Genomic DNA, 25,598 nt, shown 5'->3' with positions numbered 1-25,598 from the left:
AGACGCGGCAGTCGGCTTTGATCGCCGCGTCTGAAGGGTTAATACAGGGCATCACCGCGATCGATGATGTCCTGTATTAGCCGCGGGTCCCGGCAGTTGATTGCCGCCGGGACCGACCCGATATGACGCTGGGTCACCGTGTGACCCAGCTGCATATCTCGGGAGCCGGCGGAGGACGTAAATATACGTCATTTGTCGTTAAGGAGTTAATATCTGATATGTTCCCGATTCGGGGGACCATATATTGAAGGGATTTTTTGTCTTTTTCTTCTGTCGCCCTTGGCGGGTGACTGATAGTCCTGTTTCTACGGGTTCAGTGCACCCCACATATTGGACTGTTTGACCTTTTCTCCCTGTATTGCGGCACCTGTCATGTGCATTGTTTCATCAGGCTCACATAAGCCGTGGACCTGGAGTCCGCAATGGTTGTTTAGCCCCTGTTCCAGAGTGACCTTTTTTGTTTTCCCTTGTGCCTCATGGTCGCCTTCGCTGAGGTATGCAGTTTTGCAGAAGGTTCAGTCTTTGGGACAGTAACCTGCGTTACTCCCAAGGGGCTGCACTGTGGCTCAGTGGTTAATGCTGTTGCCTTGCATCGCTAGAATAATTTGAGATTTAGATCCCGCCAAGGACAACTTCTGCATAGATGTTCTCTGCATGTTTGCATGGGGAGTGTCATTGAGCTTGTTCCCTTCTTCACTGGCCACCCTTACTCCTTCCACTAATCATGGAGGATGTGCCATCTGCCTCAGCTGCTATTTCAGTACTCCACTGTGCGTGAGTTACCTGTTGTACAAAGAACCCTCTAAACCATCCATGGCGGTTGGGTCATCTGCCACAGCTGCTGTCCCTGTCCACTGAGTGAGAGTTGACCGCTGTACAAGGGACCCTCTCCACCATCCATAGAGGTTGGTTCGTATGCCGCAGCTGCTATTCCGGTACTCCCTGTGAGTGAGAGTTAACCGATGTACAAGGGCCCTCTACACCATTCTTAGAGGTTACGACGTCTGCCGCGTCCATGGTTGCAGTTTTGATACCCTGCTGTCTGTCAGAGTTGACCGTTGTCCTTCCGCCCTCTGCCATGCCCTTAGAGGACGTGCTATCCGCCGCATCCACGGCTGCAGTCTTGGTGCACCACGGCATGTCTTCTCTCTCCTTTTGGGTGGAGTTGTTTACAGTGTCCCTGCCATTGCTGAAGTGCGGTCATGTCCAGGGTTCCAACTCTGGCTGGCCCGCCCGGGGTTTACATTCCCCCACCCACAGCTGCAAAATAGCTCGGTGGATAGTGCACTGGTTTCGTAATACAGAGGTTGGGAGTTCAATACTCACTGAGGCTCAATTTAATCTCAAACTTCCGAAATGAAAATCGATCTTTAACACGGGAGGCGCTTGTGGGTGGGTTAAGTAGACTTCTAATCTAACTAATCTATTCAGCTCCTCTTCCTTCTATGGACAGGTGGTATTAGTGGTCCAACTACGCACTGCTCTTACATCCTAAGGGAGGCCTAGCATTGCTCAGACCGTCATGGCACCCCCATGGTGTTGGGGGGGGTTCTTAGATCTCTGCTATTTCACAGGCGGGCCTTGCATCTCTTCTCCCTTTCTAGGTGGAGTGCAGTCAGTCTTCTGTACTTCCTCCTGTGACTGGCTCAGCCATCTTGTTTAACCATACCGCTAGGTGTAGCTTAATTGGTTGTCTTCTATCGAAGTTGTATGGCCCTTGTACGGCTACGGCTCTTGCCTTTGCAGCCGTTGCCCTCTGTCCTCCCTGTGTTGGAGAGTCTCTTATTTCACTCATGCCCTCGGTCTCTCCCTTTTTTTGGCAGGGTTCCACTAGATATGGTTTTGTTGCAGCTGTAGCTGTCCTAGTTTTCGTAGGGGCGCAGGTTGCTCTGGCCAGGGCAGTTCATGTTTTCTCCCCTCTTCCTCTGGGTGAGGTCCTGTTGGTTCTTGCCAGGTCCCTACCCTGGTTTCTCCAGCCCCTCGCACTACTCTCTCTCCCTGTATGGGTATGTCTTGCTTGGCAGCCATCCCTGTGGTCCTTGTGCTTTCTTCTGGATGTGAGGGCTCTTACTCTCCAGCGATCTTTCTGTTAGGGTGTCTCTATGCCTTCCTCTTCCTGCCTCTCTGCTCAAGTCGCCTCAGGCTCTCCGGGGCTCCTCGGCAATCTCAGCTGGGTAAGGTCCCTCCTCCTTTTTCGGAGTGGGTCATTGTCCTGTGCTAGCCCTCCAGTCTGGGTGGACACCCTCTCGCACGCTGGTCATGTCTTCTCTTCCTCTCCTTGTTGCTTCGGTTGGGTTGACATCTCGCTGGGTCCCCTCGGTCTTCCTCTTGGGGTCTTTCATTCTGGATGTTACACTCGGTCATCCAATCCGTTTCCTCATTGGAATCCTCTGCTTGCTCGACCTTGCTTATATCCTAGTCTTTTGTGTCTTCGAGTGCTCTTTGGCATGGTTGCCTCCAGGGTGGCAGTGCCTTTTTCTCCTGCCTGTGATTATCCCCTGGGTTGGGTCACTCTTCCCTGGCGGCCCCGGAGTCGTTCTGGTCCCTCTCCCTTTGGTCCTTTGCCCTTTCAGGCTCTCCTTGCCTTGGGCTCTCTGCCAGGTGGCCTTTCCATGCCTTATGCTCCGAAGTGGTTGTTCCTGGAGCTCCCACCATCCTGGGAGTTCATCTCTGGCCTTGGCAAGGTTCCAGTCCTACTTTTCTCTGTTTCTCTGCGGCAGAGGTCTTTGCTCGCCGCTCCATGTCCTTCCCCGGTCTGGGTGCTCAGCTGGAGTGTTCACTCTGGCTTGAGGTTGTCTGTCGCTCCTGGTTGGGACTCCAGGGTCCCTCCTTTTTTTTCTGGGCATGGCTTCCTCTGTTTCTCTGGGCGGCAGCTCCAGTGTTCCGGATGGCTCTGCTCCTTCCCTTTAGTCTATTTGTGTTCCTCCTTCTCCCTTTGGAGTGGGAGGGGCCGGATCGTAGGGTCTCAGGGTTAGGGGCTTGGTTGCCCAGTCTGGCTGTTTCGGGCATCTCCACGTGCGTGGTCCACTTTGTCGCATGTTATTTCCCTTTTTCATGGCTATGCAGCGTACTCTTGAGCTCTCCTCCATAGGTCTTGAGCTGAGTTGTCTAGGATTGAGGATTTGAGTTTAAACCTCTCGGTTCGGGTGTTCGGCGGGTACATCTTGCCCTAACCTTCTTTCTGGCAGTTTTCTTCAGGCGCTCGGGACTGTAAATGAGTCTGGTTTCTTTTTTGTCCCATTCTAGTTACTCTGGTATCTGCCTTCTGAGTCTTGCCTTCTTGCTGAGCGTGCTCAGCTGTTTTTCTATCGTTCTCTCTCCTCAGCCTCTGCCCTCCGGTTGCGTTGGCCTTCTGTCATGGCTCTCCCTTCATGCCTCCCCTCCATGTTTCTCTTCTGGAAGTGGTGTTTCGACGCCATGTTTGTCTTGCGTCGTCGAATCTCTACGTTAGAGCTTCTCTTATCTCTCTCTCTCTCTCTCTCCTCTTCCGTGTTTTAGGCCAGGCCTCTGTGGTTCCTTTTCATCAGGAGAGTTTTCTGCTCTCCTGCCAGGACAGGTTTGGCCCAGCAAGCATCCGGGGCGACCATTTGTTGTCTTTTGGTCGACTGTGGGGACGCCAGTCTCTGCTCAACTCCTTCCTTGTGGGTCCTGCCTCGCCCCTCATGTTTTGCGGGGGCGGCCTGGTGGTTGGTAGCCAGGTTCCGGTCTCCTCTGAAGCTCGACCACTGTCTTGGGTGGCTGGTTACGGCTCAGTCTCTGGCCTGACCTTCTCTTCTCTGGAGTTGTTTTTCCCACCCCAGGGACTGCTTTGGGGATGTCCCATGGTCTCTGTGTCTCCCAATGAGGCAACCAAGAAAAGGAGAGGGGGACACAGCACTCACACATTTACGGTTCCTGGTCAGGTTGTTTGTTGCCTTTTATTCTTTTCTGGTGTTCTTCGGACTTTTTCTCCTTTTGGGGTCTGGCTTCTCCTGCTGCTTGTGACACAACTGATTTAGCTCTGTGCCTGTGGGCGGGTATATCCTGCTGGGAGGAGCCGACTTTTTTTGCCTTGTGTCAGCCTCCTAGTGGCTTCAGCATAATACCCATGGTCTCTGTGTCCCCCAATGAAGGCTACAAAAAAGATTTTACAGGGAGTACAAAAAAATCTCCTTTTATCCAAAAGCAGCACCTCCCCTGTCCTCAGGTTGTGTGTGGTATTGCAACTTGTCTTCATTCTCTTCAATGGAACTGAGCTATAAAACCACACCCAACCTCCGGAAAAATGTGGCACAGTTTTTTTTTTTAAATAAATCAGCTGGATAATAGGGCTGCACGATATATTGCAAATAAAATCGTTTTGCGATATAACTATAATGCCCTCAGGAAAACTGGGCTATTATTACTCAGCCCGGCACCTGTGTGTCCTGTGGCGGCTCTGCTTGGCTCACGTGTGTGTCACAGCTTATTGTCAGCATGACACGGCCCCTCTAGTGTGCGTGTCACAGCTGATTGTCGGCACGGCCTCTCCAATGTGTGTCCAGTGAGATCACGGTGGTTAAGTCTGCTCCCCCAATCTCTGCGCTTAATGCTATGACACAGTTTTTTTACATCTCTGCTGGCTCCCTTGATCTGCTCCTGCCTCTGCTCTGCTCTCTCAGCACCGTTCTCCACTAATGTCTCCCCAGCTCTCAGCCCCGTTCTCAGTTAATGTGTCAGCTTCTTCATCCCCACTCTCCCCTGGCTTGAAAAAACAACAAAAGAGAGCACTCAATAGTGTAAAACTTTGTGTATGGCTCAAATCGCTTGATATGAATGGGCGCTTACCAAAGCAGGTTGTGCGAACACCAGCTCAACAAAGGACAAGAGCATAAAGAGATGATCTCACTGCTGCCTTCCACAAAGGAAATAAATGGAACTGGGGGCCTCCAAAGTTAGTGGATAACTTCGGGCCCTGAGAGACCACAGATGTCAGGTAAGTGAACAAGTTTATTCCCAACATGCAACGGCCTGATGAAGTGCTAATACGCGAAATGCATTTCATGTTGGGAATAAACCTGTTCACTTTTACCTGGCATCTGTGGTCTCTCAGTGCCCAAAATTATCCACTACCTTTTGGAGACCCCCAGTTCTGTGTACTCTCCTGGCTTGGGGATGTAGACATCTGTGTACCCGCTGTGACAGAGCACAGACGGGGGAGTGCGAGGTCAATCCCCGCTCGGAGCACTGTACATCCCTGCTCTCAATCCCCGCTCGGAGCACTGTACATCCCTGCTCTCAATGCCCGCTCGGAGCACTGTACATCCCTGCTCTCAATCCCCGCTCTGAGCACTGTACATCCCTGCTCTCAATCCCCGCTCTGAGCACTGTACATCCCTGCTCTCAATCCCCGCTCGGAGCACTGTACATCCCTGCTCTCAATCCCCGCTCGGAGCACTGTACATCCCTGCTCTCAATCCCTGCTCGGAGCACTGTCCATTCCTGCTCTCAATCCCCGCTCTGAGCACTGTACATCCCTGCTCTCAATCCCCGCTCTGAGCACTGTACATCCCTGCTCTCAATCCCCGCTCGGAGCACTGTACATCCCTGCTCTCAATCCCCGCTCGGAGCACTGTACATCCCTGCTCTCAATCCCTGCTCGGAGCACTGTCCATTCCTGCTCTCAATCCCCGCTCGGAGCACTGTCCATCCCTGCTCTCAATCCCCGCTCGGAGCACTGTCCATCCCTGCTCTCAATCCCCGCTCGGAGCACTGTCCATCTCTGCTCTCAATCCCCGCTCGGAGCACTGTCCATCCCTGCTCTCAATCCCCGCTCGGAGCACTGTCCATCTCTGCTCTCAATCCCCGCTCGGAGCACTGTCCATCCCTGCTCTCAGTCCCCGCTCGGAGCACTGTCCATCCCTGCTCTCAATCCCCGCTCGGAGCACTGTCCATCCCTGCTCTCAATCCCCGCTCGGAGCGCTGTTCATCCCTGCTCTCATTCCCCTCTCTGAGTGTAGGGGGTTATACCTGCTCTTGCTTCCCCCTGACTTGTTCCCTGCTCTCGGGAGATGTATATCTAGAAGTATTGTCATGTTAGTGGGGGGAATGGGAAACCTGCCACGGGGTATAAAATGAGGGGAATAGCTATAAGGGAAATTGGCTATATGAATTTCATATAGCCATTCCCCCTCATTTCATGCAGTCCTGCTGGAATAACATATATGTCACTTAAAACATTTGATGGGAGAAGAGCATGGCAATGCTTGGCATTCAATCCTCATTGCAGGGGTCAGGCTCCAAACAGCAAACAGCCTCCACATATACGATCAATGTTTTTGGCACATCTGTGTGACATTTTATAGTGACAGTAATGCTTTATAGTTTTCCTCCTGGGGCCCTTTTAATAATAAAAAAAAAAAAAAAATACACAAACTACATAATGTTTACGTTGAGTTTAAAAATCTATATGCACCATAGTTGTAATTGTAGAACTTTGAGTATCTTGATGTACATTAAGTGTTTTTGTGTGTGTGGTTTTACAAAGCAAGTAGATGTTATTACATGTCCATTTTAATTACATTAAATCTTTTAATTGTATAGCTGAAAAAAGAGTTGCCTTGCTTGCTGAGATAAATAAACTGAAGAGTGAAGGACCTCAGAAGAAACCCACTTCCCATGCCAATGATGCCACTCCATCAAGAGGCCTTGTGTCTGTTTCCGAAATATTCCTGCCCCTTAAAGCAGACTTTGTATGCAGCACCTCTCAGAGACCAGGCAAGTAGTCATAAACAAATCAATGTTGTTTGCTACCTTTTTGTGTGCACATAGTTAGAAGTCAAAATGAATCTCCAGTTGTGGGTTAACGTGACTACCAGGAGATGGCAGTGTTGAACTATATGACTAAATGCCGTGTGAAGATATTCGAAAAAGAGATGCTTTGTATGAAAACCTACTTGTATCCTTATTTGTTTTTATCATTTATGGTAAATTCTAAAATTAGGACATAAAATCTTGGCAAGACTTCTTTCCTGCAAAGCCATGCTTCATTGCTGAGCAAGGCGCAAAAGTGTCTACGGTAAATATACATACTAAATTTGGTGCAAGCCATTTGGTGCAGCCAATTCTGGGGCATTTGTAAAAGTAAAACTTTGAAATGAATGGCAGCTGCTCTGCAGTTACCCAGTGCCACCACTAAAACGATGTACAGTGCCGAGGCCTTTATTAAAAAAAAAAATAATAATTCTGTTAACACCCCTTTAACATGTAATTAATTTTGAGAAACAATTATGGAATTTTTTTCCCCGTTCCACCCCATAATAAGAAATTATAAAAGCTAATCAGTAGTGGGTTTAAAGTACCCCAAAAGAGTATTAATAAAAACTGCAATTCTTCCTGCAAAAATCAAGCCATCATATGGCTGAAAAAATTGTTGGTGGAAAAAATTAGGAATACAGCAACAACGCAACAACAAAACCTTTTTTTTTTTTTTTTTTTTTTTTTTTTTTTGTCATGCAAAAGTACTAAAGTATGACAAAAAAAAAATTTGTTTTTATTGTTGCCCTTGTAAACCAGTTTTTACCGTAGAAAGTGGCGAAAAAATTATTGCAGAATTACATTTTAACTTCAGCTAAACAGCTAAATTACCAGTTCAGATACTTTGCAGCAAATAGAGTTCTGGTCAACAACAGCTCTTCCTTTACCTGGCTGCCATCTAAGGATGAGCCGCTAGTCCTAAGACTGCAAACAGTGTATGGCGTGGGCTCCTGACTCAAGTCTGCGCCATACTGGGCGGCCCTCGGCTGATTCCTGTAGCAGAGGGCCGCTGTTAATAACCAACATGAGGCTATCGCAGTGGCGGGCTATTAACCTTTTAGAATGCTGCTTTGATAGCGGCAATTTAAAAGGTTCATAGCCCGCCACTGCGATAGCCTCATGTTGGCTATTAACGGCGTCAAAAGGGACCTTTTAAACAGTCCCTGGTGGTCCACCCTCCCTGGACAAGATGTGTGCCAACTGAGCCATCCTAGACGTGTTTAAGGCAACAGAGCAGACACCTTAGCCACCCTGCACAGGAAAACCAGGAAAATACCTGGGGGCAGAGTCGCAGGATTGCAGAACATGACTATTGGAAGGCTCGAGGCACATTACACTGAGAAGAAGGAAGGGCGGACTCTACATGTGCCGAGGACCTAGCATACTTAGGGACACAGACATGGTTACCTCACGATAGTGCCCCTCGCAGACCAACATGGCATCTTCTATAAAAGGGGTCTCCCCATGTTTCGTGGGGTTAGGAAACCCCACGAAACATGGAGACCCACTCGGAACTACACCTAGGCAGTGTGTTACCTGAACTTCCACCACACAGTGGGAGGTGTACGGTATTTGACCAGATGTAGCAGTAAATTACGGAGACGACCATCCGGCTGACAGATGGAGGATTCCTGAGCATACACGAACACTTCTTCGAAAGCCTCCCACAGACAGTGGGGCACAGGAGTGTGGCCAAACTCATGGGCAACCCGATGGTGTAGTAGACCATGCAGACGAAGACTGGCTGACTTTCAGCAGACCCTTGTGCCTGCAGGAAACCTCAGACAGTTGCACGCGGCAGCCCAGAGATGGGAGACCGACAGCAGCGGAAACGGTGTAGTCAACGGTCAGGCGTAATGAGTGCCCCTCCAGGCGCTGGTCATAAGGGGACACAGTCTGATAGCAATAACTGGGCCCCATGATGCATGTGGAAAGGCAGTGAAGCCTAGAAGCCATGGATAGAATCCCTGTCACCCTGGGAGATCGGGGGAGGCTTAGAAGCCGTGTATTGTATCCCCTTTGCCCAGCATAGGGTCCACAGAAAATGCCAGGTCACTCCACCGGACACCGCGCACTAGCAGTGAGGTAACGTAACTTCAGCCCTTGGAGAAGTGACGGGCGGCAGAGAAAACCATGCAGACCACTGTCTGGCTTACAGGTATGGGTCCATGCGGACAATGGTGCACTCCAGCGGTCACCTCGCACTAGTAGTGGGGTACCGGAAGCTGCAGCCGCAGATACTTCAGCCCTTGGAGAAGCGGCAGAGAAAACCATGAAGACCACTGTCTGGCTTACTGGTATGGGTCCATGTAGACAACGGTGCACTCCAGCGGTCGCGTCACAATAATAGTGGGGTACCGAAATCCAGTCGCGGATGCGGCAGTTGTGAGATGAGTGATAGGCGAGACTACTGTCCTGCCCAATGAGAGCAGATGCAATCCATGGCCATGCAGAGACACCGGAGACCTCGCACTGGACGTGGTGATCCGGGACAGCAGCTGCGGATGTGGCAGCCTGTGGAGGAGGGAATAATGTATGTACACATCAAGAACACCTACGGACATGGCAAACATGTCATGACAACCGGTGGTAGAGGATAAACAGTCCTGATTGTAAACCCGGTATACTTCCAAGGAATCATGAAATCCCTGGCATGACCTGCATTTAGTCACCTGCATCACGTCAGGCTGCAAAAGCGGGATGAGCAGGGAAAATAGGTGCAACCCCTGGTGCTGGCCGTTGGCGGGAAGGGGTTATCGGTGCATACTTTTATGTCCCGTGCCCCTTAGCTGCATATAGGGGGAACAGTTAGCTCCATGCTCCTGAACCCCCACCTGAAAAAAGGAAACAAAGGGGAGTAAAGAAGCTAACTAAACAGCCCTTACTAGAAAAAAAAAAAGGACCAGGTCTGGGGAGCTCCCAGATAGGTGTCTTGCCTCCTGCTGACACTAGCTAGAAATGATTACCTCACTTCCAGTGGGCGGGTATATCCTGACAAGGAGGAGCCGAATCTTTTTCTTCCTAGTGTCAGCTCCTCCTAGTGGCAAGAGCATATACCCATCAGTAAGGTGTCCCCCAATGAAGAGCGACCGAGAAATATATTTTTAGAGAAAAATGTTTCTTGCTCATATAGCAATATCTGTTTAAATAACTTGCAAGTTATATAATGGGAAGAAATAGTGTTGCTCCACATAAGCACACAGGACAGCTTATCCTAAAAAGTTACCTAAAACAATGGGTACACTTTAAAATTGAGGGTTACTTACAGTTACTGTCAAAATTATTGAGGGTCTGCCGATAATAATCTAATGGGTATGCTCTTTGATGCCTGGTTTAGAAAATACTCGTATTCCTACTGATAAAACAATTCAAGCTTATCTTTTTTTTCTCATAACTCTGCATTGTTCCTGTTATTCCTCATGGAAATGTGCGAGTAGATTGACATCTGTTTTACTGTTCCTGCTTCAATAGATTTCTCTCTGCATCTTAATTTATGGCAATGAACCTTATTCAGAAAGGGGAATATTAATACTCAATTATCAGGCGATGTTTGAGCATTGCCATTATATGGCAAATGTATGGATTTACTAGAACTTAGGAGAGGGGACAAGTTGACTTTAAAAAAAAAAAATAAATAGCACTGACAGGCCCTTCAGAATATATTAAGTTGTAACTTTTGTCTTTCAGAGTCAGCAAACTACTATTTCTTCATAATTCTCAGATCCGGTGCAGAAAACATGGTGGCTACTCCTCTTGCAAGTATTTCCAGTTCAATGAAAGGAGATGCTTTGGCCTACCCAACTATATTTACTCTGTAAGTGCTTATTACTTTTCTACATAAAAGTTTATATAGGGAGGGTTGTGAAGCCTCCCTTATAGCAGAAGATACTTTTGGTAATCTTTATGTCCAGAATACCATTTCACTGTCTTAATAATTAAATAATTGATTTTTCAGTGAAGATGTCTCCAATGACTTCCATGTCTACATAGATGTCTACAGCTTGGTAAGTTAGCAGATTAAAAATTTTAGATTTGTCAAAGCAGCATACTGTATATTTAAATTTCTGTCCTTTACAAGCTAACCCTTTCTAATTCTGTATATTTTAGGCCCAAAGAAAAGAAGTTCCCACATCAGATAAGAAGAAAAAGGCTATGAAAACGAAGGTAACGTTCTATGATTTCTAAATGCATTAATTCAGGTCAGACTTACTTCTACAGTTATAAGCTTTTTTTATGGGACCAGTTGTACTTTTGTAATGACACTTTTCATTTAACCATTAAATATAATGCAAAGCAAAAAATATATATTTGTGGATGAAATTGAAAATGCTAATGTTGTGGGCTTATCTTTTTAGCTTTATATTACTATAAAAAAAAAAAAAAAAACGTTGCCCATTTTTTTTTCACTTTTTAACATTCTTTATTAGAAAAATGTAAAAGGGTGATTTGTATTAGAGGATGGGCCTTTTATATTTCCTTTTTCTAAGCAATCATTACATTGCTTATGCTGATCAATGACATGCTTTTGCATTGCATTGATCAGTTAGATTACGACTTTGCAAGGAGTGGCTGACTGAGGCAGGCTTTATTATATCTACTAAGGCAGGCACAGAGGCCTAGTAAAGACTTAAAGCTGCCATATTCGACCATCGGACCACTGACAGGTGTGGCACCTGTCATTTAGCCTTTTAAATGCCATGATTTCTACTGATCGCACCATTTAGGGGGTTAAGTGACCAATATCAGTGCGATTGTGAAGCGAAGCTCACTTTATAGCAGAATATTATCATTGCAGCCTGTACCTAAAGTCTATGAAGTGAGCTAAGCTTCTGAGCTCTCTTCATACTCGGTTAGGCCGCAGCTGCCGAACATGGACAGCAGTTTGCGCCTAAGAATAAAAAAGCAGGTTCTAAATGGGAGAACCACCCTTTGTGCCAAAGATGCCCAACCTTTTGTACCTTGTGAACCACATTAATCTTTGAATGATGGTCAGGAACCACATTAAATGAAAAAGTGAAGAGGAAATATATTAAACATTGATAAGAAACTGCAGATATTTTTGTGGGAAGTTTGACACTGGTATTATGCTGTCCAGTTTTGCGTTGTTCAGAGGTTATGGTACTTCTGCAGTATTGTGAATGTCATATTGAACTTGGTGTATATAGCCATACTTCAGTATGCTGTTGGAGCCAAACATCTAGGACTATGACTTACATGTAGCTGCAGAGCCACTGTTGAGTAAACACTGCTCTTTGCCTTCAGTATAACATATTGGGGCATATAGGAAGGGGTTTACCAGCAAAGGCTTACATGTACCTTGTCCTGCCTTCACCTGAATGTAGCCTAGGTAATGCTTTGCCAGCTAAATAAATCAGCAGGTAGCTGCACCAATCTTTCTGATAGCTTGATGCAATGTTTTAGACTTGTGTCCAGGCTGTCGGGTTTATAAAGCATTATGTAGACCAGATACAGTTGTATCCACTTCTCGGCTTGGAGCAGAACTAGCTATAAATGGGTTAGCTGCCTTTGCATGTAAACCCAACGGTGGTTATTCACTGAAAATAGCGATAAAACATTATTTCTCTATTGGCTCCATTGGGGCGACACAGACCTTGGGTATATGCTGCTGTCTCTAGGAGGCTTGACACTATGGTAACCAAAAAGTCGGCTCCTCCCAGCAGGATATACCTGCCTCCAGGCCACTGAGCAATTCAGTTTTAGCTTAGTGTCTTAAGGAGGTGTTCTCCAGACCAGGTCTCATATTTTTATTTTTTTTTAGACTTAGGGAATGTGTTAGTGCTTTATTCCTTTTTCTTTCTTTTTTCAGGTGGGGACTCAGGAACTGCGGTTCACGGATTTCCCCATTGCGAGAGGTGGCAGGCATCTTGGATGTACTGTTAACCCCCTCTGGCCAACGGTCAGCACTTGGGGTTGTACCTCATGGGTCCGGGTCCCCCTGCCTCCCTGTTCGCCTCGCTATGCGCTTAGCTTGCTGCAGGTGATAATGCTGACTGAAGACTCCATGACTGAAGACTTCTTTAGGTAAGTTCTTCAGCACAGGTGAGTATTTTTCTCTCCCTAGGTCTTTCAACAGCTGGAGACCCCTGTTTCTGGACCTATCCTTACTGAAGCTGGGGCTGGCCGTAGGATACTTTATTCTTCCCTGCAGGGGGCTTGTTCTCCTTTTATTATTGGGGGAGCAGTGGAGCTAAGGGGCAGTGTTTTACAGTAAGGGGCACTTTATTGCGTGTGACGTGTGTGACATGTACGCTCCGCAGGCTTCTCTCTGCGGGAGTGTGCGCCTTTTTACTTTCACTTTCGGCAGCCGCGACTGCCGACGGCACTTCGCCCGCTCCGTTCCCCGGGCGCATAGGAGCTCACTACAGGCGGCATGTGCGCTCGGGGTTCATAGCGGGCGCCATTACTAAGTCCCACTGTATTTCTTCGGCGGACGTTAGCTCCGCCCACCAGGCCGCATAAGCGCTTCAGCAGCGCGAACTGAGCCGCCATGTGCGCACGTTTGGGGCCGTGCAAGGGCCAATCACAGTGCCCTTGCCTCTGACCCGGCCTCTTCCTTCTATTGGCCGGCGTCTTTTCTCTCTCCTCACAGCCACGGTGCGGAGTGTAGGGACACAGACTTGGGTGAGACTGTTGATTGTTTTGCTATGCCCGTGCTCAGAACTGTCCCTCCCTCAAAACAGATTTCTGGTATATTAGTAGCTCATTACACTTGTAAAAACTGCTCTGCAAAAATGCCAGGTTCTGCTGAACCCACTTGTTCTGCCTGCTCCACTGCTCCCCCAGACCCCCCTGCTATTTCTAACCCAGGTGCTCCTTCAGACCCGGTGTGTTCGGCCGCCCCTCCAGCCTGGGTTTCCTCCCTCTCCCAGTCTATATCTGACTTGCAAAGGTCTCCCATTCTGTGGTGACTGCCTTGGAGAGGTCTACCGTTCAACGGCCCTCTAGAAGGTCCCGTCACCCTTCTCCCTATGCTTCACATAAGCGTAATAGGGGTGTCTCCTCTGACTCATCCCGAGTCTTCTGGTAGACATGGGCGTTCCTCTCGCAGGTCTCGCCCGACCGCTTCTTCAGGCCACACGCGTCACTCTTCCAGAGGACATTCCCGTGGTCACCGCTCTGGCTCCCCTGAGCCACGTACCATGTCGGAGTCTCTTCTAGGGCCGCATCCACTCGTTCGCACTCTCCTGGAGAACTGGAGGACGAGGTTTCCGATTCGGCATCCGATTCTGAGGACCATTCGGACTCAGTGGACATGGTGAACTCATTGGTTATGGCCATAAGAGACACCTTTAACCTCTTTAGCGAAGTATGCCTTTGAAGCAGCGGGCTCCTCCCTGCTTCCTGCCTTCACCTCCACCTGGGTGTCTAAGGCCCTTTCGGTTTGGTATTCCAAACTCCGTCAGGGCATTCTTTCGGGATCTCCCCCAGAAGAACTGTCTGCTCTGGCCCTCCAATGTTCCAAAGCTGGAGACTTTCTGTGTTCTGCTTCCTTGCACTCAGCTTGCTGCGCTGCCTTTGCCACCGGTAATCTAGTGGCCCTCCGTCGTTCCATTTGGCTTAAAACATGGAACGCGGAAGCTGCATCTAAGAAGTCTCTCACAGAGATTCCTTTTACCGGTTCCCGACTTTTCGGCAAGCGCCTGGATGAGATTATGTCTGAGGCGACAGGTGACAAGAGCTCTTTATTACCTCAAAACAAGTCTAGCACTTCTTTTCGCAGAAAGTCTTCTTCCTTTCGGTCCTTTCGGACTTCTGGCCCCTCTAAAGGGTCCAGCCAGGCGCCTCCACGTGACAAGAGGCCTTTTTCAAGGCGCGTCCCTCTTGGAAGTCGGACACCAGCCGATCCGACCGTTTTGCGGCCAAACCGGGCAACTGCATACCCACTTCTGCATGAAGGGACGCCCCCACCCGCAGTTTTTTCTCGGTTGGGAGGTCGCCTCTTGCTCTTTCGAGTCGTTTGGACCATGCACATTCAGGACTCCTGGGTCAGGGACTTGGTGTCCAACGGATACCGGATAGAATTTGCCTCCCTTCCGAGGGATCGTTTTTTTTCCCGTGCTCCCCGATCTCCGTCGCTTGCGAGGGAATTTCGGGAGGCTCTTCAGTCCCTTCTCATCCAGGATGTCATTGTCCCGGTTCCTTCAAGGGAACTCTTTCGGGGTTTCTATTCCAAACTTTTTGTGGTTCCCAAGAAAAACGGTTCTGTGCGACCAATCCTGGATCTCAAACATCTCAACCAACCTCTTCATATCCGCCATTTCCGAATGGAATCTCTCCGTTCGGTCGTGGCGTCTATGGATCAAGGGGAGTTTCTTTCCTCGGTGGACATCAAGGATGCCTACCTCCACGTTCCAATTTTTCCCGGACACCAGCGGTACCTCCGCTTTGCGGTTACGGAAGGTCATTATCAATTTGTGGCTCTCCCCTTCGGTCTGGCCACTGCGCCACGAGTCTTTACCAAGATTCTGGCGCCCGTGATAGCTCTGTTACGGTCAAGAGGGGTATCAGTGATACCCTACTTGGACAACCTCCTCATCAAGACCTCCACCAGAGCCGAGGCTCTGGAGAATGTGAGCCTCACTCTTCAGACCTTATGTCGCTTCGGGTGGATGGTCAACCGAGACAAGTCAGCTCTCTCCCCCACCCTGTCTCTGGTCTTCTTGGGGCTTCAGTTCGACTCGGCCTCTGCTCGGATTCTCCTCCCGCCGGACAAACGTCTGGCCCTCTTGTCAGGAGTCTACTCCCTCCGGATACCATCCCCGGTCATCATCCGTACTTGCATGGACGTCCTGGGTCGGATGGTGGCAGCCATGGAGGCCGTACCCTTTGCCCAGTTTCATTACCGTCCTCTTCAGCTGGCGATTCTTGCCCGGTGGGACAGGTCTCTCTCTCGATCGCAAGATTGTTCTCCCTCTTCGGACCCGTCGGTCTCTGCACTGGTGGCTCTGCTCCCCCCTTCTTCTTCAGGGACGTTCGTTCCCTCCCCTCCACTGGCAGGTGGTCACGACAGATGCCAGCCTGTTGGGCTGGGGGGGTGTTTTCAGGGATCAGACGGTTCAAGGCCTCTGGCCTCCCAAGAAGCCCTTCTGTCCATAAACATCCTGGAACTGAGGGTGATATATCATTGTCTGAAGCATTGGGAGTCCCTGCTTCAGGGCCACCCTGCCCGTGTCCAGTCGGACAACGACACGGCTATGGCGTACATCAATCGGCAGGGCGGCACTCGCAGCTCAGCAGCCATGTCCGAGGCGACAAAGATCCTCCTCTGGGCGGAACAAGAAGTTCCGGCCATTTCGGCGATTCACATTCCGGGAGTGCTCAACTGGGAAGCGGCCTTCCTCAGCCAACCCCGGAGAGTGGTCCCTTCTTCTGGAGGTGTTAGCACAGATCTGCGACCTCAGGGGGACCCCAGACGTGGATCTCTTCGCGTCTTGACACCACCGGAAAATTCCGACGTTTGTGTCAAAGTCCAGGCTCTAGCAGTGGATGCTCTAGTAATTCCGTGGTCGGGCTTTGTCCTGCCCTATCTGTTCCCTCCTCTCCCCCCTCCTTCCCAGGGTTCTGAGGAAGGTCAAGGCGGAAGGAGTTCCCGCCATTCTGGTGGCTCCAGACTGGCCCTGAAGGGCATGGTACGCCGACGTGGTCTGGCTTCTGGACGACTTTCCGTTCAGTCTTCCACTTTGTCCAGACCTACTGTCACAGGGTCCCCTCTTAGGGAGGTTCCCCTTCTCCTCCTATCCTGGAAGGTGGCTTTTCTTATAGCTATTACTTCCATTAGGAGAGTTTCTGAACTGGCAGCTCTCTTCTGCTGTTCTCCTTTCCTGATTCATCAGGACAAGGTTGTTTTCCGACCAGATCCGTCCTTCTTACCTAAGGTCGTTTCGGCTTTTCATCTCAACGAGGATATCGTCCTTCCATTCTTTTTGTCCCGCTCCTTCTCATCCCAGGGAGAGCTTGCTCCACAAATTGGATGTGGTACGGGCTGTTCGGACTTATCTTTCTGTCACCTCTTCCTTTCGTCAGTGCGATTCTTTTTTTCGTCCTTACGGAAGGTCGTCGAAAGGGACAGCCTGCTTCCAAGGCCACCATTTCTCGGTGGATCCGATGTGCTATTTTGGAAGCTTACCACTGCAAGGGGAAGATCCCACCCTTCAGGGTTTTGGTTCATTCCACCCGCTCTGTGGGAGCATCCTGGGCTCTCCGAAACAAGGTCTCGGCCTCGCAGATCTGTAAAGCGGCCACCTGGTCGTCTTTGCACACTTTTTCAACATTCTACCAGGTTCATACTTTCGCATCGGCTGATGCTAGTCTGGGCCGTAAAGTGTTGCAGGCGGCGGTGGTACAGCCGACTGCCTGACCTTTTTTCTCTGCCCACCCAAGGGACGGCTTTGGTACGTCCCAAGGTCTGTGTCCCCCAATGGAGCCGATAGAGAAAAGGAGATTTTTTATACTTACCGTAAAATCTCTTTCTCGAAGGATCCATTGGGGGACACAGCTCCCGCCCTTTTCTGGGGTTCCTAATCGGTTATCTGTCCGAGGGTGTGTTCAGTTATTTTTTTCTTCTGGTTCTCGGACAGTTCGTGTTTTTTTTTTTTTCCTTTGACCTGTTGGTCTCCTCCTATTGCTCTGGGACTAAAACTGAATTGCTCAGTGGCCTGGAGTGGTATATCCTGCTGGGAGGAGCTGACTTTTTGGTTACCATAGTGTCAAGCCTCCTAGAGAAAGCAGCATATACCCAAGGTCTGTGTCCCCCAATGGATCCTCGAGAAAGAGATTTTACGGCACGTTTAAAAAAAATCTCCTTTTATGTGTATCTGGAACACCCTAATGTGAATACTTTTGTAAAATGTATAGCATTTGATGTATAACACACTGAAATAATTTAGAATTAAACTTCTTTGTTCAGGTTCTGCCCAGAACTCGGCATGTTTCTGCTTATCGCCTAGTGCAAAAACTTCTTATGTCTTTGGTATGATTCTGTATGTGTTTTGCAGGCTTTTTACAGCTTGCTTTGTTTGTGTGGCAGTACTCTATATTGCACAGGAGGATGTCTAAAAATTTGACATTTGTACCAACACTCATTTGTACTAACACAGTTAACCAGAATTAATTTTTTCATGTGTAAAGGTGATACATCTATCCTCTCCTTTGAAGTTAGTGCAAGGCCATAACACCTATAAAAACTTTGGTCTTTTACTATTAGTCCTTATTTGTGACTATTCCCCGACAATGAGTGATAGTTCTGTTTTCTGCATACCCACTGGGGAGTGAATACTATTGCTGTGAATTTGACAAATGTGCATTCTAGAGTACGATTAATGATTTGAGTTACATTGTTTATGCTTTATTGACAAGAATTTAATATGCACACCCATGTATAAAAACATTCTGGTTTGACCATGAAAGAGAGAACGTGTAATTTCTAACCCCTTACATTTTTAAATGGTCACTAATGGGCTTTAAATCAGGCTGCCGTCTTTAAACAGCAGCCTGACCACTCTGTATAGGACCCCTGTGCTGGGATTGCGGGAGCCTGGCAGTCAGAACAGCAGACTGCCAAGAGCAAAGAAACCTCAGTTCCAAGCGGTTAACCCATTACATGCTAGGGTTCAAAATTGACCAACTGCATGTAACAGGACTCAGTGTCTCCTACCGGATCTGCAGTCCAGCGATGAGGTCGCTGGGTGTAGTCCGGTCTTATGGCAGCTGGGGTCTTTCTGAAAGACCCTAGGACCGCCATGGATAATCCTCTTTACAGCTGTGCCAGAGGCATGGCTGTATAGATTGCCTGTCAGCAGAACAAAGATGCATAAATTCCCCATATAAAATACTTTTTAGTGCAAATATAAAATAATTTAAAAAACCTATATATTTTTTATATTGCCTTGCCCATAACAACCCGAACTATAAAATACAGTGACCCCCCCCCCCCCCCCCGACCTACGATGGCCCCAACATCCCAACATATGATGAAATCGACATACGATGCTTTTTTTATGTCGGGGCCATCGCATTAAGTGCTATCCGGCAGCGCCAAATGCTTAAGCTGCTGCCGGATAGCAGCTTTAATGTTCAACGTGTGGTGCGGTAAGTATTACTTACCCCTCCACGATGCTCCGGGGTGCCCTCCGGGTCCAGCGCTGGTCTTCTGGTGCCTTCTCGGCCCTCTCCGATGACGTCAATACGCTGCTGCGCACGTCATCCAATAGGAATGGCGTACGCAGCGGCGTAATGACGTCGCTACGCAGGCCCAGTAAGGCCTTGCGGAAGACAGCAGAGGACCGTAGAAGACAGCGTAGGACCGGAGAAGACAGCGGAGAGCCCAGCGGAGGCCTGGGGACACCGTCTCGAGTGGCTGGGACATGGGAGTACAGCTTCCTATACTTTACATTGCACGAATCCCTCAACATACGATGGATTCGACAAACGATGGCTCGTTTGGAACGAATTGCCATCGTATGTTGAGGGACCACTGTATATTTTATTCTTTATCTTACACTGTGAGCACTGTTAAAGAAAAGGAAAAATTAGACACTTTAAAAATGGCACTATTTTGCTAATCTGGCACACAAAAAAATGTAAAAATATGTTGTATGTACATGAAATTACACAAAGTTTTCTGGAAAAGAAAGCCCCCAACCAGCTTCAAAACATTTAATCAATAAGTTACATGAAGCCCAAAAATTGTTCCATTAAAAAGTACAACTTTTCCCTCAAAACAAGCCCTTATGTTGCTATACTGATGAGAAAATAAAGGTATAACTGCAGATCACACACAGCTAGTGTCAAAGAGGCAGTGCTAAGCCTCCCTCCCCCACCCCTCCCTACCTTGATTGATTGCCATAGTTCTTCCAGCACTGAGCTGTGCACATCAATAAGTCAATGCAGGCAGGGGTGGAGGAGGGAGGAGCCTCAGCATAGCCTCGTTGACACGCCAGAGTGTGAACAGCAGCTGACAGTTTCCTTTTCCAGAAATCCTAGAATTAGTAAGATACACCGAGCCTTTGTGTCCTGCAGGTTTATTTTATGTTTGATCTTTCCTGCTTTGCGCCATATATACAAACTAAGAAAAAACAAAAATATATGGAAGAAGATCTGCACAATATACTGCACACTGGGGACCAGAATGAATATAGGAAATGTGTGAGGAACAACTAAAGCAATACAATTAATCTGAAGCGTTTATGGAGTGCTGCACACAATACAATGTACTCTCTAGCTGCGGTGGCTGCACAGATTATTCTCGTGGATTTTTCACATGGTGATTGAAAAGGCACAAGATGGTGTTTTTTTTTTTTTTTTTTCTTCTTATATTGGAGAACCTTTCATAGCATACTGTCTCAGACATTTCAAAAGTTTTTCTAAGACGGGGACATTTTAACATAAAATAAAGATTTTCTTTTTGTATGCTGTAAAATGGGTCAAACTTTGACAGTCTTTTTTGTTATCTTAGGCAATTACTCCAAAGAGGCTTTTGACGTCAATAACAGTAAGTCAGAAATTATGTATAGTGGGAAAAATGCTTAAGAATCTTAAAATGAGTGATGCTGGAAATGTCTCATGTCTAGACCATATAACATTACATTACAGATTATGGACACGTTTGACAAGAAACACAATTTTCAGTCTGCAATATTCATTAACTTTTCAGACCCCTGATATGCACATTAAATCTGTCAATTTCCAAACTTTGCTCTGTGGCATGTCTCCCACAAATACATGCTGGGTGCTTTTGCTTTCTCTAGCTCTGATGTATCTGCACAGCTCTATGTCTGTACCACTTTATCCCTCTAATTTAGACTGTAAAATCTCTTCTGCAGTACATTTCCTTTCCCCCTCTAAAGATTTTGGCCTGAATTCTTCCCTCTTTACATGATGGTGCCTAAAGAGTCTGATTTCACCCTTCTGCAGTTTCTTTCCTTATTTCTCCTCCACCCACTGCAAACAATTGGTGCTTTTCTCCCTCTATAAGACAGATTGGCTTGTTCCTACTTTCTACTAGTATCTACTTTCTATTAACACTGTGCTTTCTCTGTCGCTCCTAATTGGTGTCTTAATTGACACCTTACATATGGTATATGCTCTTGCCACTAGGAGGCGCTGCCACTAGGGGGGGGGGAAAAGTCAGGAGGCTAATAGCAAATGACAGCTGCCTTGAGCCAATATCTGCCAGGAGCTGCGTGCATTTAGATCCATGTCTGAAGCAGCACTACAACCAGCTATATGAAGGAATTGTGCAGATTGTATCAGCAAGATGGAGATTTGCTGAACACTATACTCTGTACTCTTTATTTTCTATTAGGATAGTGTTAGTATTGCTTTTTCGGCAAGATCATTTGAGTTGCTTGGCTGTGGTAGTTGCACAACTGAGACAGTTCACTATAACATGTACTGTTGTTGCATTTGAGTTAATGCTTCCATGTAAATCTTGGTATGACAAATGTGTTACTAAGTTACAAAATAACTGATGGTCCCTTCCGGGGCTGCCAAACTCCAGCATATTAAAGGGGTATTCCGGCCAAAGACATCATGTCATGCCCCCTTCCATATACATCAATGGAGGGGGCGTGGCATCACATCTCCTGTCCCGGAAACACAGAGGTTTCTGAAACTGGAGCTAGAGTCCCACATAGATGTCAGATTGTCCCCCACCCTCGTGGTCAGACATCTTATCCTCTATCCTTTGGATAGGGGATAAAATGTCTTTGGCCGGAATACCCCTTTAACAGAGAAAAATGCTGCAGTTTAGATCCTGATCTACCTGATACAAAAGAGTGCATCACTTCATTTCAAGTAGTATTTTAAGTAGAATTACTTGTTTTCCACTGTGTCTAAGCGGTGAATAAAGCAGAATTAACTGGTGACAGCATTACATTTAGTATGTAAGAATTTATGTAATAGTGATTCTAAATAAACTATGACTTTATATTTAAAAAATGTTTTTTTCTTTTTTTTGTAGAAGAGCAATATTCATACACCAGGTAAGCAACTACTAAGAATCTTGTTACTATATGTTTTTAAAGGAGATACTGATAAATAGAAACCTATACAATATGTTTTTGTGAATTAATAACTTTTAATGTTTCCTCCTCACAGCCTTGGCTAGCCCAGGAGGCCCTAATGCGGTCCGCACCAGTAACTTTGTTCTGGTTGGGACTCACAAGCTTTCTCTGTCTTCAATTGGAAGCAACAAATTTCATTTAGATAAGGTAATGGCAAGTATTTAAATGTATTTTTTGTAGATGGCTATCAATACTAATACTTGCATATCTCTGTTCAGCATAGTATTGTCAAGAAACTTGTCCAGTTTTATACCCCTCAAGTTATTACCAGACACAACCAGAGGGCAGGTGGAGCTGTTTTTTGAAGAAATTTGGCGTCTATTCACACATACAGTGGGGATCAAAGGTTTGGGCACCCCAGGTAAAAATTTGTATTAATGTGCATAAAGAAGCAAAGGAAAGATGGAAAAATCTCCAAAAGGCATAAAATTACAGATAAGACATTCTCATAATATGTCAACTTTCAAAATAACAGAAAACAAAAAAATGATATCTGCAAAAGTTTGGGCACCCTGCAGAGTTAATATCTTGGCAAGTATCCCAGCTTGTAAACACTTTTTGTAGCCAGCCAAGAGTCTTTCAATTCTTGTTTGAGGTATCTTTGCCCTTTCTTCCTTACAAAAGTCTTCCAGTTCTTTGAGATCTCTGGGCTGTCTGTCACGCACTGCTCTTTTAAGGTCTATCCATAGATTTTCAATTATGTTGAGGTCAGGAGATTGTGAAGGCCATGGCAAAACCTTCAGTTTACGCCTCTTGATGTAATCCCCCGTGGATTTCGAGGTGTGTTTAGGATCATTATCAATTTGTAGAAGCCATCCTCTCTTTAAAGGGATTATCCAGGAAAAACTTTTTTTTTTATATATCAACTGGCTCCAGAAAGTTAAACAGATTTGTAAATTAGATTTGTAAAATACTTCTATTATAAAATCTTAATCCTTTCAGTACTTATGAGCTTCTGAAGTTAAGGTTGTTCTTTTCTGTCCAAGTCCTCTCTGATGATACCTGTCTCAGGAACCGCCGAGTTTAGAAGCAAATCCCCATAGCAAAGCTCTTCTAAATTGGGCGGTTCCCGAGACACGTGTCATCAGAGAGCACTTAGACAGAAAAGAATCACCTTAACTTCAGAAGCTCATAAGTACTGAAAGGATTAAGATTTTTAATAGAAGTAATATACAAATCTGTTTAACTTTCTGGAGCCAGTTGATATATAAAAAAAAAGTTTTTTCCTGGATAACCCCTTTAACTTCAGCTTTTTCACAGATGGCATCAAATTAGCATACAAAATTAGCTGAAATTTTATTGAATCCATTTTTCCCTCTACTCGTGAGGTGTTCCCTGTGCCACTGGCTGCAATACAACCCCTAAGCATGATTGATCCACCCCCATGCTTAACAGTTGGCCAGAAGTTATTTTCATTAAATCCTGTTCCCCTTCTTCTCCAAACGTACCTTTGCTCATTCCGGCCAAAAAGTTAAATTTTAACCTCATCGGTCCACAGAACTTGTTTCCAGAATGCATCAGGCTTGTCTATATGTTCATTTGCAAAGTTCAAACGCTGATTTTTGTGGTGAGGACGTAGAAGAGGTTTTCTTCTGATGACTCTTCCATGAAGACCATATTTGTACAAGTATCTCTTTATAGTGGAATAGTGTACCACAACTCCAGTGTCTGCCAGATCTTTCTGGAGGGATTGTGCAGTCAAACGTGGGTTTTGAATTGTTTTTCTCACAATCCTGCAAGCTGTTCTGTCTGATGTTTTTCTTGGTCTTCCAGATCTTGCTTTAACTTCCTCTGTTCCTGATGACTGCCATTTCTTAATTACATTCCGAACAGAGGATATTGACATCTGAAAACGTTTTGCTATCTTCTTATAGCCTTCTCCAGCTTTGTGAGCGTCAACTATTTTTAGTTTCAGATTTCTAGACAACTGCTTAGAAGAACCCATGGTGCTGATTGTGTGGGCAAGGTCAGATGAGTCTGGGCATTTAAAACCTTTGAGATTGAGTCTTCCCAGATGATGAGTGAGGGCAATTCATGACACTGGCAGGTCTCAGCTTTGCAAAGGGGGCAGTGCATGCTATAAATTCTGCAGGACGCCATTTTTTTGTTTTCTGTTATTTTGAAAGTGTAAATAATGGAAATAAAATCTAACTTTTGTTGACATATTATAAGAATGTCTAATCTGCAATTTGATGCATTTTGGAGATTTTTCCATCTTTCCTTGGCTTCTTTATGCACATTAATACAAACTTTTACCTGGGGTGCCCAAACTTTTGATCCCCACTGTACAGTATCCTGAGCATATTTGATTCACCGGATTTGATGCTGAAGATTTGATGGTGTATTCAATCAGTTAACATTAAAATCTGTAGCTTCAAATCCTGTACATCAAATATATGCAGAATACAAAATATTGCCTAAAGTTAAGAACAGCTTCCTCAGTACAATGTTTTGCTTTTAAATCAATCCTACTAACCCTTTCAGGACTCTGTGTTTTTTCCGTTTTTGCACTTTTTTTTTTTTTTTTCTCGTCACCTTCAAAAAAACATAACGCTTTCTGTTTTCCACCAACAGACCTATATGAGGGCTTGTTTTATATGCTACCAATTTTACTTTGTAATGACAGTCATTTCACCACAAAATCGATTGCAAAACCAGTAAAAATTGTTTGTGGGACAAAATTGAAGAAGAAAAAAAACGCCATTTTGTAATTTTTAGTGGCTTCCATTTCTACGCAGTGCACTTTTCGGTAAAAATGACACGTTATATTTATCTTGTAGGATAAATTTATGTAGGTTTTATTTTATTATACTACTTAAAAAAAATAACTACATGCACAACCTCTCTTGCTCTATCTATCTCTATCTATTTTTTTATTTTTTTATAATATTTTTTTGTTAATTATGGGGCAGCCATATTGCCTTGGATTTAGAGAGATGCTTTTTTGGCAAGCCTCATTCACAATAAACTGTCCCAGACCCTATTCCTATGAATGGGATAATTTTCTGTGCATGCTCTGTGCAGAGCTCATACCAAAAGGAGTGGAGTATATTATCTTAGCATCAGTTCTTGTAAATGGTGGTAGATGCTTTATCTCTTGTGGTATCACCTTTCAGTGTAATCCTGCTGGAAAGTGATCTGTACAGATCAGTTTATTTTTAAGCTTAGTGGTGAAAATGAATATTGCAGGATTTCAGGATATTTAGAAAAAATATCCTCAATAATTCTTAAAGAATCTTTTTTAAAATAAAAAGTTGATTTAAACAATAGACACGTTCCTTTCAATAACTTCCCCTGTCAGCATTTTTTTTTTTTAATGAGTAATGAGGGCTAGCTTTTTTTTTTTTTTTATTTATTTATTTTTTTTGCAGGACCAATTGACCTTTTTGTACTGCGATGGAGAAAAAATAATAATTTGTGGGCTATGATTGAACAAAAAACCTCAATACTGCAATTAATGGCACTTTTTTTATGTATTTTTTTTTTTTTTTTACACAATTCACTGAAGGATCAATAACACTATAAGGGGCTTTACAAAAAGTTGTGTTTTTATTTTGGAAATGTATTTCCTCTATGTAACTTTTTCATGATATTTTGCTAATTTGGCGCTTTTCTCATGGTTTTGCTGCTTTTTACAACTGCTTTCAGCTGTTAGTATTCCAGAGGTCCTATTCCCCACGTTTTATGTTAGAACATTAGTAAATGTTTTCAGATTTCTCTAAACTGTCAGAGACCTTCTCC

At 45.9% G+C, this 25,598-nt stretch overlaps 1 protein-coding gene across 1 annotated transcript in view; it reads left to right on the top strand.

Annotated features, from left to right (window-relative positions):
* Positions 1-25,598, top strand: part of ANLN (anillin, actin binding protein) — a 99,578-nt gene that overhangs the window by 65,950 nt on the left and 8,030 nt on the right. Inside the window, exons 14-20 of the mRNA XM_056520474.1 lie at positions 6,562-6,735; positions 10,462-10,588; positions 10,730-10,778; positions 10,882-10,938; positions 20,249-20,284; positions 21,755-21,776; positions 21,892-22,004. Of these exons, the coding sequence (XP_056376449.1) occupies positions 6,562-6,735; positions 10,462-10,588; positions 10,730-10,778; positions 10,882-10,938; positions 20,249-20,284; positions 21,755-21,776; positions 21,892-22,004 (578 nt within the window). The remainder of the gene's footprint in view (positions 1-6,561; positions 6,736-10,461; positions 10,589-10,729; positions 10,779-10,881; positions 10,939-20,248; positions 20,285-21,754; positions 21,777-21,891; positions 22,005-25,598) is intronic.

The sequence above is a fragment of the Hyla sarda genome, chromosome 5 (genome assembly GCF_029499605.1).
Source record: "Hyla sarda isolate aHylSar1 chromosome 5, aHylSar1.hap1, whole genome shotgun sequence".
Taxonomy (NCBI): domain Eukaryota; kingdom Metazoa; phylum Chordata; class Amphibia; order Anura; family Hylidae; genus Hyla; species Hyla sarda.
The sequence above is the reverse complement of the archived record's forward strand: the minus strand, read 5'-3'. Positions and strand labels throughout refer to the sequence as shown.